This window comes from Lissotriton helveticus, chromosome 7, assembly GCF_964261635.1.
Source record: "Lissotriton helveticus chromosome 7, aLisHel1.1, whole genome shotgun sequence".
NCBI classification, from domain to species: domain Eukaryota; kingdom Metazoa; phylum Chordata; class Amphibia; order Caudata; family Salamandridae; genus Lissotriton; species Lissotriton helveticus.
The window spans coordinates 844,206,171-844,219,593 of record NC_136068.1 but is presented as its reverse complement, the minus strand read 5'-3'; the positions used below and the strand labels follow the sequence as shown (position 1 = coordinate 844,219,593).

The window sequence follows — 13,423 nt, the reverse complement described above, 5'->3', positions numbered from 1 at the left end:
AATTCCGAAGTGCTATGAATAACGTATTATTATTACCGAGTATAATAACATTTCATTTACACGCATGAAAGAAAAGTGTTTTCTACCAGAAGTTGCACTCCTGATCTATAGATCGTAGCATATACTGGGATGCAACTCCCGTTTTATTATCGCAAATTTTTTATACACTTTCCTTTTTCTGTTTTGTTGTTCTTGGCATGAAAAAAAAAATAGTTCGGAATTCAAAAAAATCATATTGCTGTGAAGCAGAAATTAACTATATGTCTCCGTCAGCTCTAGACTATCAGGTTGCAAAGCAGAAAGCATCTATGTTACTCAATTGCCTTCTCCAGATCCGGACTATTCTCAAGATACAGCAATTTATGATTGCATGAGCACATGCAAAGATGTATGCGAAAAGGAGGCGTGCTACAATACCCACAACCGATCAAACAAGCATTTGCAATGCAATAGGTCTCGCATTTAGGTTTAAAGTATTTTATTCAACACCTCATACAAAGACCAATTAGCATCAACATGGGACATTCTGTTCAGGCGGGGAAAACCCCAATTCCAGCTGGAACGGTTAGGTGCAATGTATTTGTATCAGTCCCCCTCGGCTATACCTGAATTGCCATGTCACAGTATGAGGTAACATTTCCATTCAAACTCCCCCCCCCCCCCCCCCCCCGGATCCCAACAACCCAACTCCTGGACCCCCCCCCCTTCCCCCTCCCCCCCCCCCCCTCCCTCTACGTCCAGTGCACCAACATCATGCATGGCTGACATCAAGGTCACCGCCTGCTGGGGAAGTGTCTCCCCCACCAAGTCACGGGGCTTGTGCGGCGGGGCTCATGAGCCGCATGAGGCGGAGGTATTTGGGACAGGTAATCTCTTTAAATTCCGTCAGCAACAGGGAATGAAATGGCTGCCAAAGTTCTGAAAATTGCGTTATATCCCCTGCCACCGTCAGCGACAACTTCTCCATGCCCAGCACGTGCCACAATCTATGGAGCCAGCCCGTGACAGAGGGTATCGTGGCAGTATGCCAATGTATCAGGATATTTTGAACTGCTGAGCCCAGCGCGATGGCAATCTGCCTGCCTCTACGGGATCTGAGGGGATACATGAGTCCATTCGGGAGCCCTAGTAAGGTGTAAGCGGGGAAGCGCGGCAGTTCAATGCCAAAATGTGTATCAATATCATCTAGCACTTCCTTCCAGTACGCGTCCAGGAGGGGGCAATCCCATAGAATGTGTGTAAGTGTACCTCGGTACCCACACCCTCTCCAACATGTGTCCCCCTTGCTACGGTCAAATTCGTGCACCCATTCTGGCGTGTAGTACCAATAGGTGGAAACCATGGTCAGTGTGTCAGTAAGGCCCATATGGTACGCCGAATGCCGCGCTCTATAGGATATGTTCTCCCATTCCTTAGGGCTCAGTGTCCTCCCCAACTCCCTTTCCCACCTCTCTCTCCACGGGTTATAGAAGTGTGTGGACGGCGGTTGTAGTAACTTATAGAGATCTGTAATCAATTTTGAGTCTGAGGTGCGCGTAAGCAGCCACTGTTCATACGGTAGAAAGCGCCTGTCTGCAGTCTCCCTCACCTGTGGCTGAAGAGCCCAGTGGCGGGCCTGCATATAGCGGTGCCTCTCAGTCTCAGGAAGCGAAAACTCCTGGCGGAACAGCACGAAGGGGATCACTCCCTCCTTGTCGTACATATGGCACAAGGCTCGACATCCTGCTTGTCTCCAATGTGCAAATTCTCCCCGTTCCATACCTGGGGTAAAGTCTGGGTTGTCCACCAACGGCGTGAGCGGCGACGGGAAAGGGTTGAGGCCACACGTGGTGGCAGTGGCATCCCAAACCCGTAGTGGCACCCTCGTAACGAAGGAGGCGTACACATTTTTGGGTCGATGAGTCCGGCGCAGGGACGAGACCTCCCGCAGGGGCCGCCCCGCCACCGCCTGGTCCTGGAAGAGCCAGTGCTTATCGGACTCCCACCTACTTCATTCCACTAGATAACGCAACTGCGCCGCCCGGAAATACCTACGGAAGTCAGGTATCCCCAACCCTCCTGCCTCAGGGGCCAATAATGAGAGGGTTCTACGCATTCTGGGTTTTTTCCCCTGCCAAATAAAGCGCGACACGTCCGCTTGCAGCTGTGGGATCCACCCAACAGGCGGCTGGAGCGGCAGGGCCCGAAACAAATATAGCACCTGCGGGAGAATAGTCATTTTAACCGCGGCTATCCTGCCTAACCAGGAAAGGGTGCCGCGGTTCCAACGGCCCAATTCCTCCTTGATTTTAGCACCTAGTGCCGTGTAATTGGCCGACACCATGGCCGGCAAGGTGGGTGCTATCTGGATCCCCAGATAGAGTATTGCCGCTGACGACCAAATCATGGGGAATCGGCCCTGCAGGTATGTCCTAGTGGAGGGGTCATGGGAGACATCCAGAGCCACCGACTTCCCCATATTCAGCTTAAACCCCGCGACCGCGCCAAAGGAGGCCAGCTCCTCGACGCAGGCCGGTAGGGCTGTCCGGGGCCCGTCAAGCGACAGGATGACATCGTCAGCGTAGAGGCTTATAGCGTGTGTAAAACCTCCCATCAGCACACCGGTCACCGCCGGATTGTTCCGTATCCGTTGGGCGAACGGCTCCATATAAAGAGCAAAGAGCAGGGGTGAGAGTGGACATCCCTGCCTAGTGCCCCTTTCGATATTAAAATCTCGAGAGGCATACCCATTCACCCGAACCACCGCAGTCGGACGTCTGTAGCAGTTGAAGATCATAGAGCGGAATTTGTCCCCAATGCCCGCCTTCACCTGCTCCAGGTAAGGCCAGTGCACTCGGTCGAACGCCTTCTCCGCGTCCACCGCTAACATCATTCGTTCCCCCGGGATCCGGGAGGCTTTCTCAAGCAGGTGGACGATCCCTTTTGTGTTGTCAACTGTCTGCCTCCCCGGGACAAAACCGGCCTGGTCAAGATCTACAAGACCGGATAAGTGCGGGGCCAAACGAGCGGCCAGGATCCCCGTATACAATTTTAGATCGACATTCAGAAGAGATATCGGCCTGTATGATCCACAGTGCTTCGGGTCTTTCCCGGGTTTGGGGATCACTGTGATGGAAGCCCGCAAAAGATCAGGCGGAATAGCCCCGGGTGTGGCAAACGAGTTGAAAAGACGGGTAAGAATAGGGGCCAGCGACGTGCAAAACGTTTTGTAGAAGAGCGCGGTATACCCATCCGGGCCTGACGCTTTGCCATGTTTAAGCCTAGCGATGGCAGAGACCACCCCTTCTATCCTGACATCCCTGTCCAGGTGTTCCGCCTGCAGGGGGTCCAGTGAGGGTAAGGCGACCGAGTCCAGATATGCGGCTACGGCCGGCTCATCCAGCGGCTCCCCAGTGTAGAGCTCCTCATAAAACCCGCGGAAGACGGCCGCGATGTGGGCGTCCTCTGTCTCCGTGGTCCCCGTGGGGCTAGAGATCTCCTTTACCAGCTGACTCTGGCGCGCCACTTGAAGTCTGTTGGCCAGCAACTTGCCACCGCGGTCACCCCCTGTGTAAAAGGTGTGGCGCAGCCGGAGTGCGGCGTACTCCGCCCGGTCCAAGTCAAGAGCAGCTAGGGCCTTCCTTGCCCCGTTGAGCCGCCGCCATATTCTAGGGGCCCCCGTCCTGCGATGGATCTGTTAAAGCTCGCGGACCTTATCGGTGAGTTCCTCCCTCTTAGCCTGTCTCTCCTTATTTTCGGCCGAGGAGATTGCTAGGAATTCCCCCCTCAGGACCGCCTTTAGAGCCGCCCACTGTGTAGCCCGGGCGGTGTCAGTGTTGTCATTGTGCGTCAGGTATTCCCGGTTAGCGCCCTCAATACGATCCACCACCACCTTCCTGTGCAGCAGGGTGTCCCGCAAGCGCCACGTCCGGGGGGGGAGAGCCGCCGGGGGCAGACTCAACGTGGCATCAACCGGAGCGTGATCCGAAAGGGACAGCACTCCTATGTCCGATCCCGAGACCAGTGCCTGCACCGGAGACGTGACCAGCAAGTGATCCAGCCTCGCGTACGTCTTGTGCGCGTGGGAGTAATACGAATAGTCGCTGTCTGCTGGGTGCAAGTGCTGCCAGAGGTCAAGGAGACCCACCTCCGCCAGCCACTCCTTACCGTCGGCCGAGAACTCCCCGACCTGCGGGTAGCGCTGAGCCGACCTGTCCATAGCCGAATCAAAGACCATATTAAAGTCCCCTCCGATAATGACGTGTCTGTCTTGCGAGGCAGTGATATCTTCTACCGCTGCTCGCAGGAAACGTTCCTGTCGTTCATTGGGGCTGTACAGGGATCCGATTGTAAACATAAGACCCCCAATTTGAAACCGATATGCTAACAGTCTACCCCTCTGTTCCGCAAGCTTGTGGAGGATCTCCCCTTTAAAGTGACTGGCTACCAGTATTGCCACCCCCGCTGTCTTAGTGGTGCTAGATGAGAAGAACTGTGACGGGAACTTACGGGAGCGCAGTCTATGTGTGTCTCGCGGCAGCAGGTGCGTCTCCTGAAGGAGGCATATGTCAGCGTGTGTATTCTCAAGGAGGGAGAGCACCGCCCGCTGTTTGACAGGGTTGTTCAGACCCCTGACGTTCAGGGTAACGACCTTAAAAGTGTTAGGGGACATAGAAAGAAAAGAAGGCAGTAAGCAAGAGGAACCTGCCCGCAAAAGGCGGGGCGCAAACGCGCCACAGTGGCACCAGAAGCAGCACGGCAAAAAAGGAAATGCATGTGTACATGTAGCTACCTGACGTAGGCAAACTAAGTTGTGTGACCACTCCCCGAACCCCCAACAATCGTACTGTGCACTGGACGACCCTCTTCCCCCCCATCCCAACTCCCGGATCCCTTCCCCCTGTCTCAACACCCCAACCGCCCCCAACCCGCGGCCCAAACCACCCCAACAACCCTGACCCCCCCTCCCTGGTTCCCCAACTGTCCCCAAGATCCTGTTGTCCTAGTCCGGTCCTCAACGGACAAGTCTGTAGAAAAGTACAAAAGTGGACGTCCAGCCACTACGCATCAACCCGCCCCCCCTCCCCCAGGACCCTCAAACCTGCATTACTGTGGAAGCGATGGCGATCACCCCCCCAGAGTTCTTCTTAAGCAGTCAGTGCAACCTCTCCGGTCGCCGTGTCCCTGGCCACTCCTCGCACCGCGCTGTCCATCTCAGCTCGAACAGTGGGTGAATCCGGTCGCGCGGAGGAGGCTGAGGAGCGGCGACCAGGGACCACCCTGCCAGCCATCCCTGGTGACACGCCAGCGATTCGGAGTCGGGGCCTCCTCGTCCGTCGCGGTGATTCCCAGTACTCCACAGGTGTCCTGGAGAGAGCGTAACTGATGCAAGGTCCCGTTCCAGCGGAAGATGATGCGGAAGGGATGGTCCCATGAATATCGAGTGTCATGCTCCCGCAGAAAGTCAGTTGCGATCTTAAAGGCCTGGCGTTTCTGTAGCGTGATCGCCGACAGGTCCTGGAAGAGGGCCACCCGGTGACCCCGAAAATCCAAAGAGGGTTTCAATCGCGCCTCTCGGAGGATCCTCTCCTTCAGAGGGTAGTCCGGCAGGAATGCTAGGATATCCGGAGGAGGTGCAGAAGAACGGTGCCGCAGGCCAACTCTATGCGCCCTATCTATTCGAACGGGGAAGTCAGCCGGCTCCCCCAGGACCTCTCTGAACAAGTCTCTCAAGTAACCAGCCACGTCTTCCTCCTCCGCTCCGGAAGGAACTCCCCGGACTCGAATGTTTCTCTGGGACCGGTTCTCAAGGTCCTCGGCATGTGATTGAAGATCAATTTGCTGGTCCCGTAGCCGTACCACTTCCTGCTGCAGCTGTGAGATCTCCTCGTCCCGGGCATGCCCGGCCTCCTCCATCGTGGCCACCCTCTCACCCAGACAGTCAACTTCTCTTCGTACCTCCCGCACTTCTCCAGCCACTTCTTGTTTCAGTGTCTGAAAGTCCTCCCTTAGGGAGCTGAAGAGGGATTCCAGGAAAGATCTGGTGACCGGGGGTTCCCCTCCATGCGCTCCCTGAGAGCCACCCGGTGGGCTCGAGGAATGTTGCCCTCGATCTTGCTTCGCAGTGCTTCTGTTCAACATTTCAGGCAAGGTTCTGTCCCCCTTCTTGGTCCCTTTATTGTTGGCCATCCTGCGTGCAATAGCGTACTCCCGGGGCCGTCTATGATGCTGCCCGTCCGGCACAGTCGCTCTTCTCGCCCCCTGGGTGCTGCAGGCAAGCTGTCGCCGCTCTCCGGGTCGTGCGCCCCCCAGCCACGTGCACCGCGCTCCGTCCACCTCCACTCCCAGGCCAGATAGCGCCACCTGCTCTATACACTCGGTGCTGGGCTGGGCCACACTGTCCCTCCCGACTGCCCAGTAGCCTTCTGGGCCCTCGAGAGCCCCGCCCTCTGCGTTGGCTTCGTCCTGGCCTGGTCGACTACCAGAGGCCCACCTGTGCTGAATATCTAGGCAGACCCTCAAGTCCTTAGGGGTCACAGACCGGCAGACAGCTAGTGACTTAGGCTCGAGTCAGGCAGCCTACCTCCACATCTAACAGCAGTCGTGTAGAGGGGCAGCCCACCCCGCTTCGTGCACTCACACCGCCACTCCTTCCGCGGACGTGACCGCCAGGCAGGCCTAGGCAGCGTCAGGCCGCCCGAGGCCCCGTCTCCTCAATGCGCCAATTCCGCAGCCAGGGTCGAATCCAGCAGCGGAGGGTCCGAGCACCACCCGGAGGGGCCGCCGAGCCGGAAGCAACCCCCGACGTGGCACCAGGGTCTAGGAGGCCGGCCGCCGCCGGCGCGTCCCGTGGCACCACTCGGGTAGCAACGACAAAGTTCACAGTTGACCCCCTCAGGAGTGTGTCAGGTCCCTTTACCCCCCCTCCGCCGCAAGGCAGGTCACGCCGATTCGGGCACCTCCGGGCCACACCACCTCCATGAGGCTGCTCCCGACTCCGCTACAGGCCCTCGTTCCGGGCCGCCGTCCCTCTCAGTCGCGCCTGCAGCACTGATCCCGGCGGCTACAGGGCTCGCCCTCGCATCGGGCGGCGTCCCTGGGATCCCTCTACCTCTGGCTGCCGAATCACAGCAGCTCGGGGGGAGATCGGTGCTGGATGACGGTCCCAGGGCCCAGGTTCAGAGGAGCTCGCGTCAGATGCGACTACTCACTCCGCCATCTTGGCCACACCCCTAGGTCTCGCATTTACGCAAGTTTTGACCTATTGGCATTGTAAATGACAATGGCTTTTAAGATGTTTCAATAACCAAAACATAAATAAAAGGCAATATCATTTACAATACAAATAGCTCAAACTCTCGCAAATGCGAGACCTATTGCATTGCAAATGCTTGTTTATGTTGGAAAGCAAGCAAATGGTGGTCTGAATACGTGACTGGAGTAATCGTTTGAAAGGTAACTAGTTTTATATTTTCAAAAATGTGTCCAGCAATGGATGTGTGTGTTTTGTGGACGATCTGATGTTGGTTCAGTGCGTCTAGGCCATTGATTGTTTTCGGATGGGGCATATTGAGTTTGTCAAACCAAATGTTATGCACAGCCAGAATGCATAGGCTGGAGTGTAGTTTTATCAGGTAAACTGTCTAGAAGCGTCTGTTAATGTTGCATTGCTAGTTGGAGGTCTGTAAAGGAGCAGGAAGTTACAGCAGGCAGATGGTGTAGGATTTTATCTGATGAAGAGCGCCTCGCAACCTTGTAGGGAGAAGTAGTTTGCTTTAGCTATATTTAATGTTTTCTTGAACACAACAGCTAGGCCGCCACCTTTTGCCTGTACAATTTTGTGTGATGTAATAGCCTAGAGGACCAGCTTCATGCAAGACTAGATCCATATCATCTCGCAACCATGATTCAGTTCTTAAGAGTATGTCAGGTTGTGGGTCAGTGAAAAGGTTGTAGATCTGATGCTTGTTAGGTCACGCGACCTGTCAATGCGCATGCGCATTGAGCGGAGCAAGACTATAGGGGCTTAAACAGACTTTAACTAACTGGCGATTTGATGCTGTGCCCGTGTGCTTTTAGGTCAATGCGCATTGACCTAAAATGCGCGTGCACAGCATCAAATCGCCAGCCATCTGTTCCCCAGCAGCTCTTCCCGCTCCGCCCCACAAGCATCCCCCAGCGTGCGCTCTGGCACAGCCGAGCCGCACTCCTCCCACACCTTTGAAGTGAAGCTTCACTTCAAAGGCCCCTGCTGCTTCACACTATATCCAGGCGTGTCGCATTTCTCCTCCCCCCTCCCCACAGCAATGCCGGCCGTACTTTCACTTTCACTTTGACGGCCGCAGGCCGTCTCGTGTTTCTCCTCCCCCCTCCCAGTGTTTTTTTTTTAAAACTTGTTTTACTTGCCATCATGCATCCTAATCCAAACTTCTGCAGTTGACTGACGTTGTGTGAATCTGTGTAAAGGACTTTATTTCACTATGGCTTAAAGCGTAAAACAACCATTGAAAATGCAATAGGCCTCGCCTTTTATTAAGTTAAAGCCATTTGCTTTGCTAAACAATACCATTAGCTAAGCAAATGACTAACTTACTCAAAGGCGAGACTTATTGCATTTTCAATGCTTGTTTTTAAAGAGTGATCGAGCATTTATTAGCGGCAGTGTAGAAAAAGTGCTTTGGTGATGCTGCTCACTCTGCTAAAAAATAAAGTAGCACTATTTTCTGGGCTTGTAGCAAGTGTCCTTAGTGCTGGTATTAGCTCTGAGTATAGCAATAGTGTAGCTGTTCTGTATTGCGTTAGTCGTCCAGTAGGCTAAGAAGGCATTTTGAATAGGCTGCACATGTAGGTGGTGGAGATTGTGATTGTGGTTGAAGGTGATTTGGTGAGCTGTTATTTTTGTGGAGTATCTTAATTAACAAAATAAGGAGTACCACCAGAAAAGGTGCTCAAAGAGCGATTCCGGCGGGATGATTCGATATCAGAAAGAAGAAAAGTCCTTCTTTGGTTATTAATAACCCCTCACTCACCGACCTGGTAGGTGACATGCTTCATCATCGGGGCCACCTCGATGGCCGAGTGCCATCAAGGTGTGCTACAACACCTGAACTACAGTGGAGCTGGTATGTGAGTGATGGGTGTGAAAAAGAAAAAAGTAGGTGAGTTAAAAATTGTCCTGGTATGACTTATTGGAAAAAACTTTATTCTTAAGACTACTGGACAATAATAAAATATGGGTGTCGATACAATAATAGGTATATTTATGACCAAATGTATCTGGAGAATAGTGGTGGGTCTACATGTTTCAAACCGTAATGGGAATTAGCGGTTTTTCTTCAGGACCAAATCAAAGAAATGGGTGGTCAGGGTACACTAACACCCTGCCGTGCCAACATTCCTTTGTGCCTAGGTAACAAAATTCGTGGTACCAGGCAGAAAAAACAAATAAAGGTATAACCCGGTGGTGGTTATCCTTAAAAGACCTGTGGAGAGAAAAGTAATAATCACAATAAAACTCGTTACAAGCCTGCAACGTAGTGAAGTGACGGAGTCTCCTGTCTTTGTGTTTCATAAATCATCCCATACTGAGTTTTTACGAATTATTATAGTGCATTATTCCTGGGGTGCACAGTGCAGCTCAAAAAATATCGTAATTAATTATTGGCGCAGAAAACAATGTCTACCTAACACACCTATCAATCGTAGTGTGCTTTGTGGTAGTGATCTAAGATTAATTAGTCATTCAAACGCATCCCAAATCTATAGGTGCGTGACTATGCAACATTCGCGTCATTCTAGGGGAAGGGCATAGCAGTGTGATAATTGTCTCTTGATTCAACATATAACAATACCAGACAAACACAACATCAAACACAAAGTAGAAAGGCTTACTCCAAATGAAGGGTCATTGGGCAGCACGGGATAAGGGAGGGTAGGCCTGTATTTGAAAACATATTCTGTAAGATAAGGCGTAAAAAAATGCTTAAAATAATGCGGAGTGCCCGATCAGGGGATTAAAGGCACTCGAGAAAACTCGAGTCACGAGGCATAGGGATTCAAGTTGACTCGAGGTGCGGAGGGTCTCTACTTACAATTTCGCAGGTCTAACAAGGCAGAGTACCTATGGGGTCCCTCCACGCGCCCGTAATCTGAATGAAAACGGGGCCGGGGATAAGGCGGCCGCCATCGAGGATGTTATGGGCGTGGCCGGCCTGGCGTAATGACATCACGCCGAAGCTCAGGTGTTTACTACGGAAGCCTCGCGGGTACAGAGTTGTGGGTTGCCATAGATACGACGCCAGAAAGACGCTCGTACTCCGGTGTATACAATAGTATAGTTGAGAGTAGAGCCACAGAATAATGGTTAGGAGCAGATGTAGGGGTGGCGTTGGTACTCCCTTGTATGAGTTAGATTTAATTTGTGGTACAAGGGGGAGTAGCGCCACAGTTAGATGATCCAGAGGAGGTCTAAGGGGTGATGCTTATTACTAACGAGGGACTCTCAGTTTAGGAGGCAATAATGCACATGACTCCCCTCCCAGATGTCTACAACATGCCTTTATCACTCCAGGCACCTCAGGGCTGTTAACTTCCAGCCCTCGTGACAGTAACTTATGAACTTCCCTTGATTTACGTGTCCATTCTAATGTATGCTTTATTTTTTGCTACGTCTGTTTTTCCTCATGTGAAAAACTCACGATAAGCTTTACTATTTTGAACTAGGTCACGTCATGTGCTTTATTGCCTCCTAAACTGAGAGTACCTTTTTTGTTTACCTTTTTTGGGTCATCATGCACGATCGTCTTCACAACCCACCAGGTCTCTCTGCTCTCTCAATGAGCACTTATCCAGTTCTTGTTGATTGTTTGCGTTTTCTGTTAAAATTGCTGTCTGGTGTAATAGGTTTATTGTGAAATATTGACCATAACCACTAAAACTATATACTGAAAATAAGGCTCTGGCAATAGTTCAACATTGAATAAAGTATTGAAAGGAGGTGTTTGTCAAATCTGTTTCCTACTTTCACTGAAATGGGAATAAAACTGTATTGTAAATTTTTTGTTTTGTAGTTCCTCCAAATGGACTGGTTGTCTACTGTGGAACAATTGTAACAGAAGAAGGAAAAGAAAAGAAAGTGAATATCGACTTTGAACCTTTCAAACCTATAAATACATCATTATATCTTTGTGATAATAAATTCCATACAGAGGTAAGTGGTGCAGCTTGAAATTTTAAAAATATATTTTTCGCATTTACTTGTTGAATGGTGTCGAACAAACTGAACAGAGGTTAGATAGAGGGATGCTGCTTTGCAGAGCTTGATATCTGGATTTCAGTTATGGGACTGGGTCGTCTGAGAATGTTGAGAGCCCCAGTTGAGATCCTGAAGGACATTTACCCTCTTCACTGTCTGGGTGTTTGCATTACAAGCCAAAATTCATTGTTGCAGTCTCATAAATTATATTCCTCAACACTGGAAGCTTCAAAAGCTTGCCGCCTTTGTAAGCTTCCCCAGGCCACTTGCTGCTTTCAGCAACTGGTCCCCACTGGTTCTGACCCCCACCTTGGGCGGGAGAATCGGTGGGAAAGACAAGTGGGGAAGAGAGGTGTGCCCACCTCTGCCAACTCCGCCCCTCAGGTGGGGTTGCATGGTGAATTCATCATGAGCCAGAGATCGCAGCCGCACTTGAGGGAGTACGTTCTCTATCCACCGCCTCTACCAGTTGAGCCAACAGACATGTGAAGGGGGCTCAAGTACTGCTGTGCCCTTGTAGCTGGAGTTGTGGACCAGTGATGTACGGGTCTGTTCCATCTTGGCGAAAGATGAATGGAAGGCGATCTTTGCCCTTCTCACCCCTCAGGAAAATGTGGAGGTGGAGGGGAGTACTCCCTTTCTTGTGCAGGCCTGGTTGGAGAATTTTGGTGTCCCCTCGATACCGAGACCACGACCTCCGGAGATCTTGATGTTGAACCTCTGCGAGAGCTGGGAGAACCTGTTCTCGACATCAGTGACGTGGACAGGCTTACTAGACGCGAGACCTCTTTGGACTGGTGTCTCGCCTCTGCACAGATTGCCTTCTAGATGTCGACTGTCGTCTCAGTGGCAGACACCTGCCTCGACGTTGACCTTCTCCACTTGGACAGAGGACTCAATCTTGCAGTCGACCGACCTCTTGACGTTGAATGTCTACTCGACGCCGACGGAGAACCGTGTTTCGACATCAGCTGCCTTTGTTCTGAAGACAGGTGTCTCGACGTCGACTGGCGGTATACTGCCGCCAGCGGAGATTTCCGACGTCGAAGATCTGTGTACTAACCTCGACAGACTTCTGCCTTGACGTTGATGACTGAGTCTTGCGCCTCGACGGCAAAGATCTTTGGAATGATCTTGACTGAGACCTGTGCCTCGACGTCAATTGCCGTTGACGTGGCGACGACGGAGTGATGTGTGTCAATCGCCTAGCCAACGTCGATGGAGACTTGTCCCTTGATGTCGATCGTCGCCTGGTTGACGACGGAGGGCTCGGTACCTTTGTTGATATGGTTGTCGATTTCTTAGAAGAATGGTGCTCCGGCATCACCGTAGTCTCTGATGCCGATTTCTTTGTCTTTGGCAGCTTCGACGTCGATCTCGACGTCGATGGAGAACAGGTCGGGACTTTGCCTCTCGCCGTCGACAGAGTTCTCTTTTTCTGCTGCCTCATTGAAGACCTACCTATTTCAGAGAGGTCATAAAGTCGAATTCTTTTTCTGTGTTTGATGGTCCCTCGACAACTATGTACAATGATGACAGTTGGTTGAAGAGTGAGAATCACGGAGACAGAGGGGACACAGGGTGTGTGTCTGATCTAGCCTTCTTGCCACAGGCAGGGCTAGGATCAAATAAAGAACGCATTTCTGACAGAAATAAACCTTTTGCAGCGTGAATCTTCCTGGATTCACTATGCTGTGCATATTCGCAATCTGGTGGTTGGGTCCGGAATCGTAGTCTGTTTTTTTTTTTTTGTCGTAGCCCAGGTGGGCGTCGACGTCCCACCATTTGGTGTACCTTCGGTGACGTCGGCGTGCTTCCGGCGGAAGCTACCACCCTTGGGCGCCATCTTCAGATTATTTTTTCCGCCGTTGGGTCTGGATCGGCGCTCCAGAAGTTTTGGAGGAGAAAAGGAGGAAATACAGCAATTCTTAGACTGTAAAAACCTGAGAACATTGGGAGAAGAGGACCATCAGAGAAGAGATGACGAAGAAAGGAAAGAACCTCGAGATCTTCGACGTCCTTGGAGGAATGCGCACACAGGGGCCCCCTTGAGCGCAGGGATGTACAAGACACCCTTTAAATTCTGCAAAAACTGCCACCACAAGTTCGCGCAGAAGGACCAGCACCCGGTCTGCAACCTCTGCTTGCCGATCGACCACGAGAGCAGAGACTGCAACGCCTGCTCCGTCT

At 51.9% G+C, this 13,423-nt stretch overlaps 1 protein-coding gene across 1 annotated transcript in view; it reads left to right on the top strand.

Moving 5' to 3' along the window:
- ETF1 (eukaryotic translation termination factor 1) overlaps positions 1 to 13,423 on the top strand; it is a 340,588-nt gene that overhangs the window by 29,507 nt on the left and 297,658 nt on the right. The window contains exon 4 of the mRNA XM_078653353.1: positions 11,049 to 11,188. Within this exon, the coding sequence (XP_078509479.1) occupies positions 11,049 to 11,188 (140 nt within the window). The remainder of the gene's footprint in view (positions 1 to 11,048; positions 11,189 to 13,423) is intronic.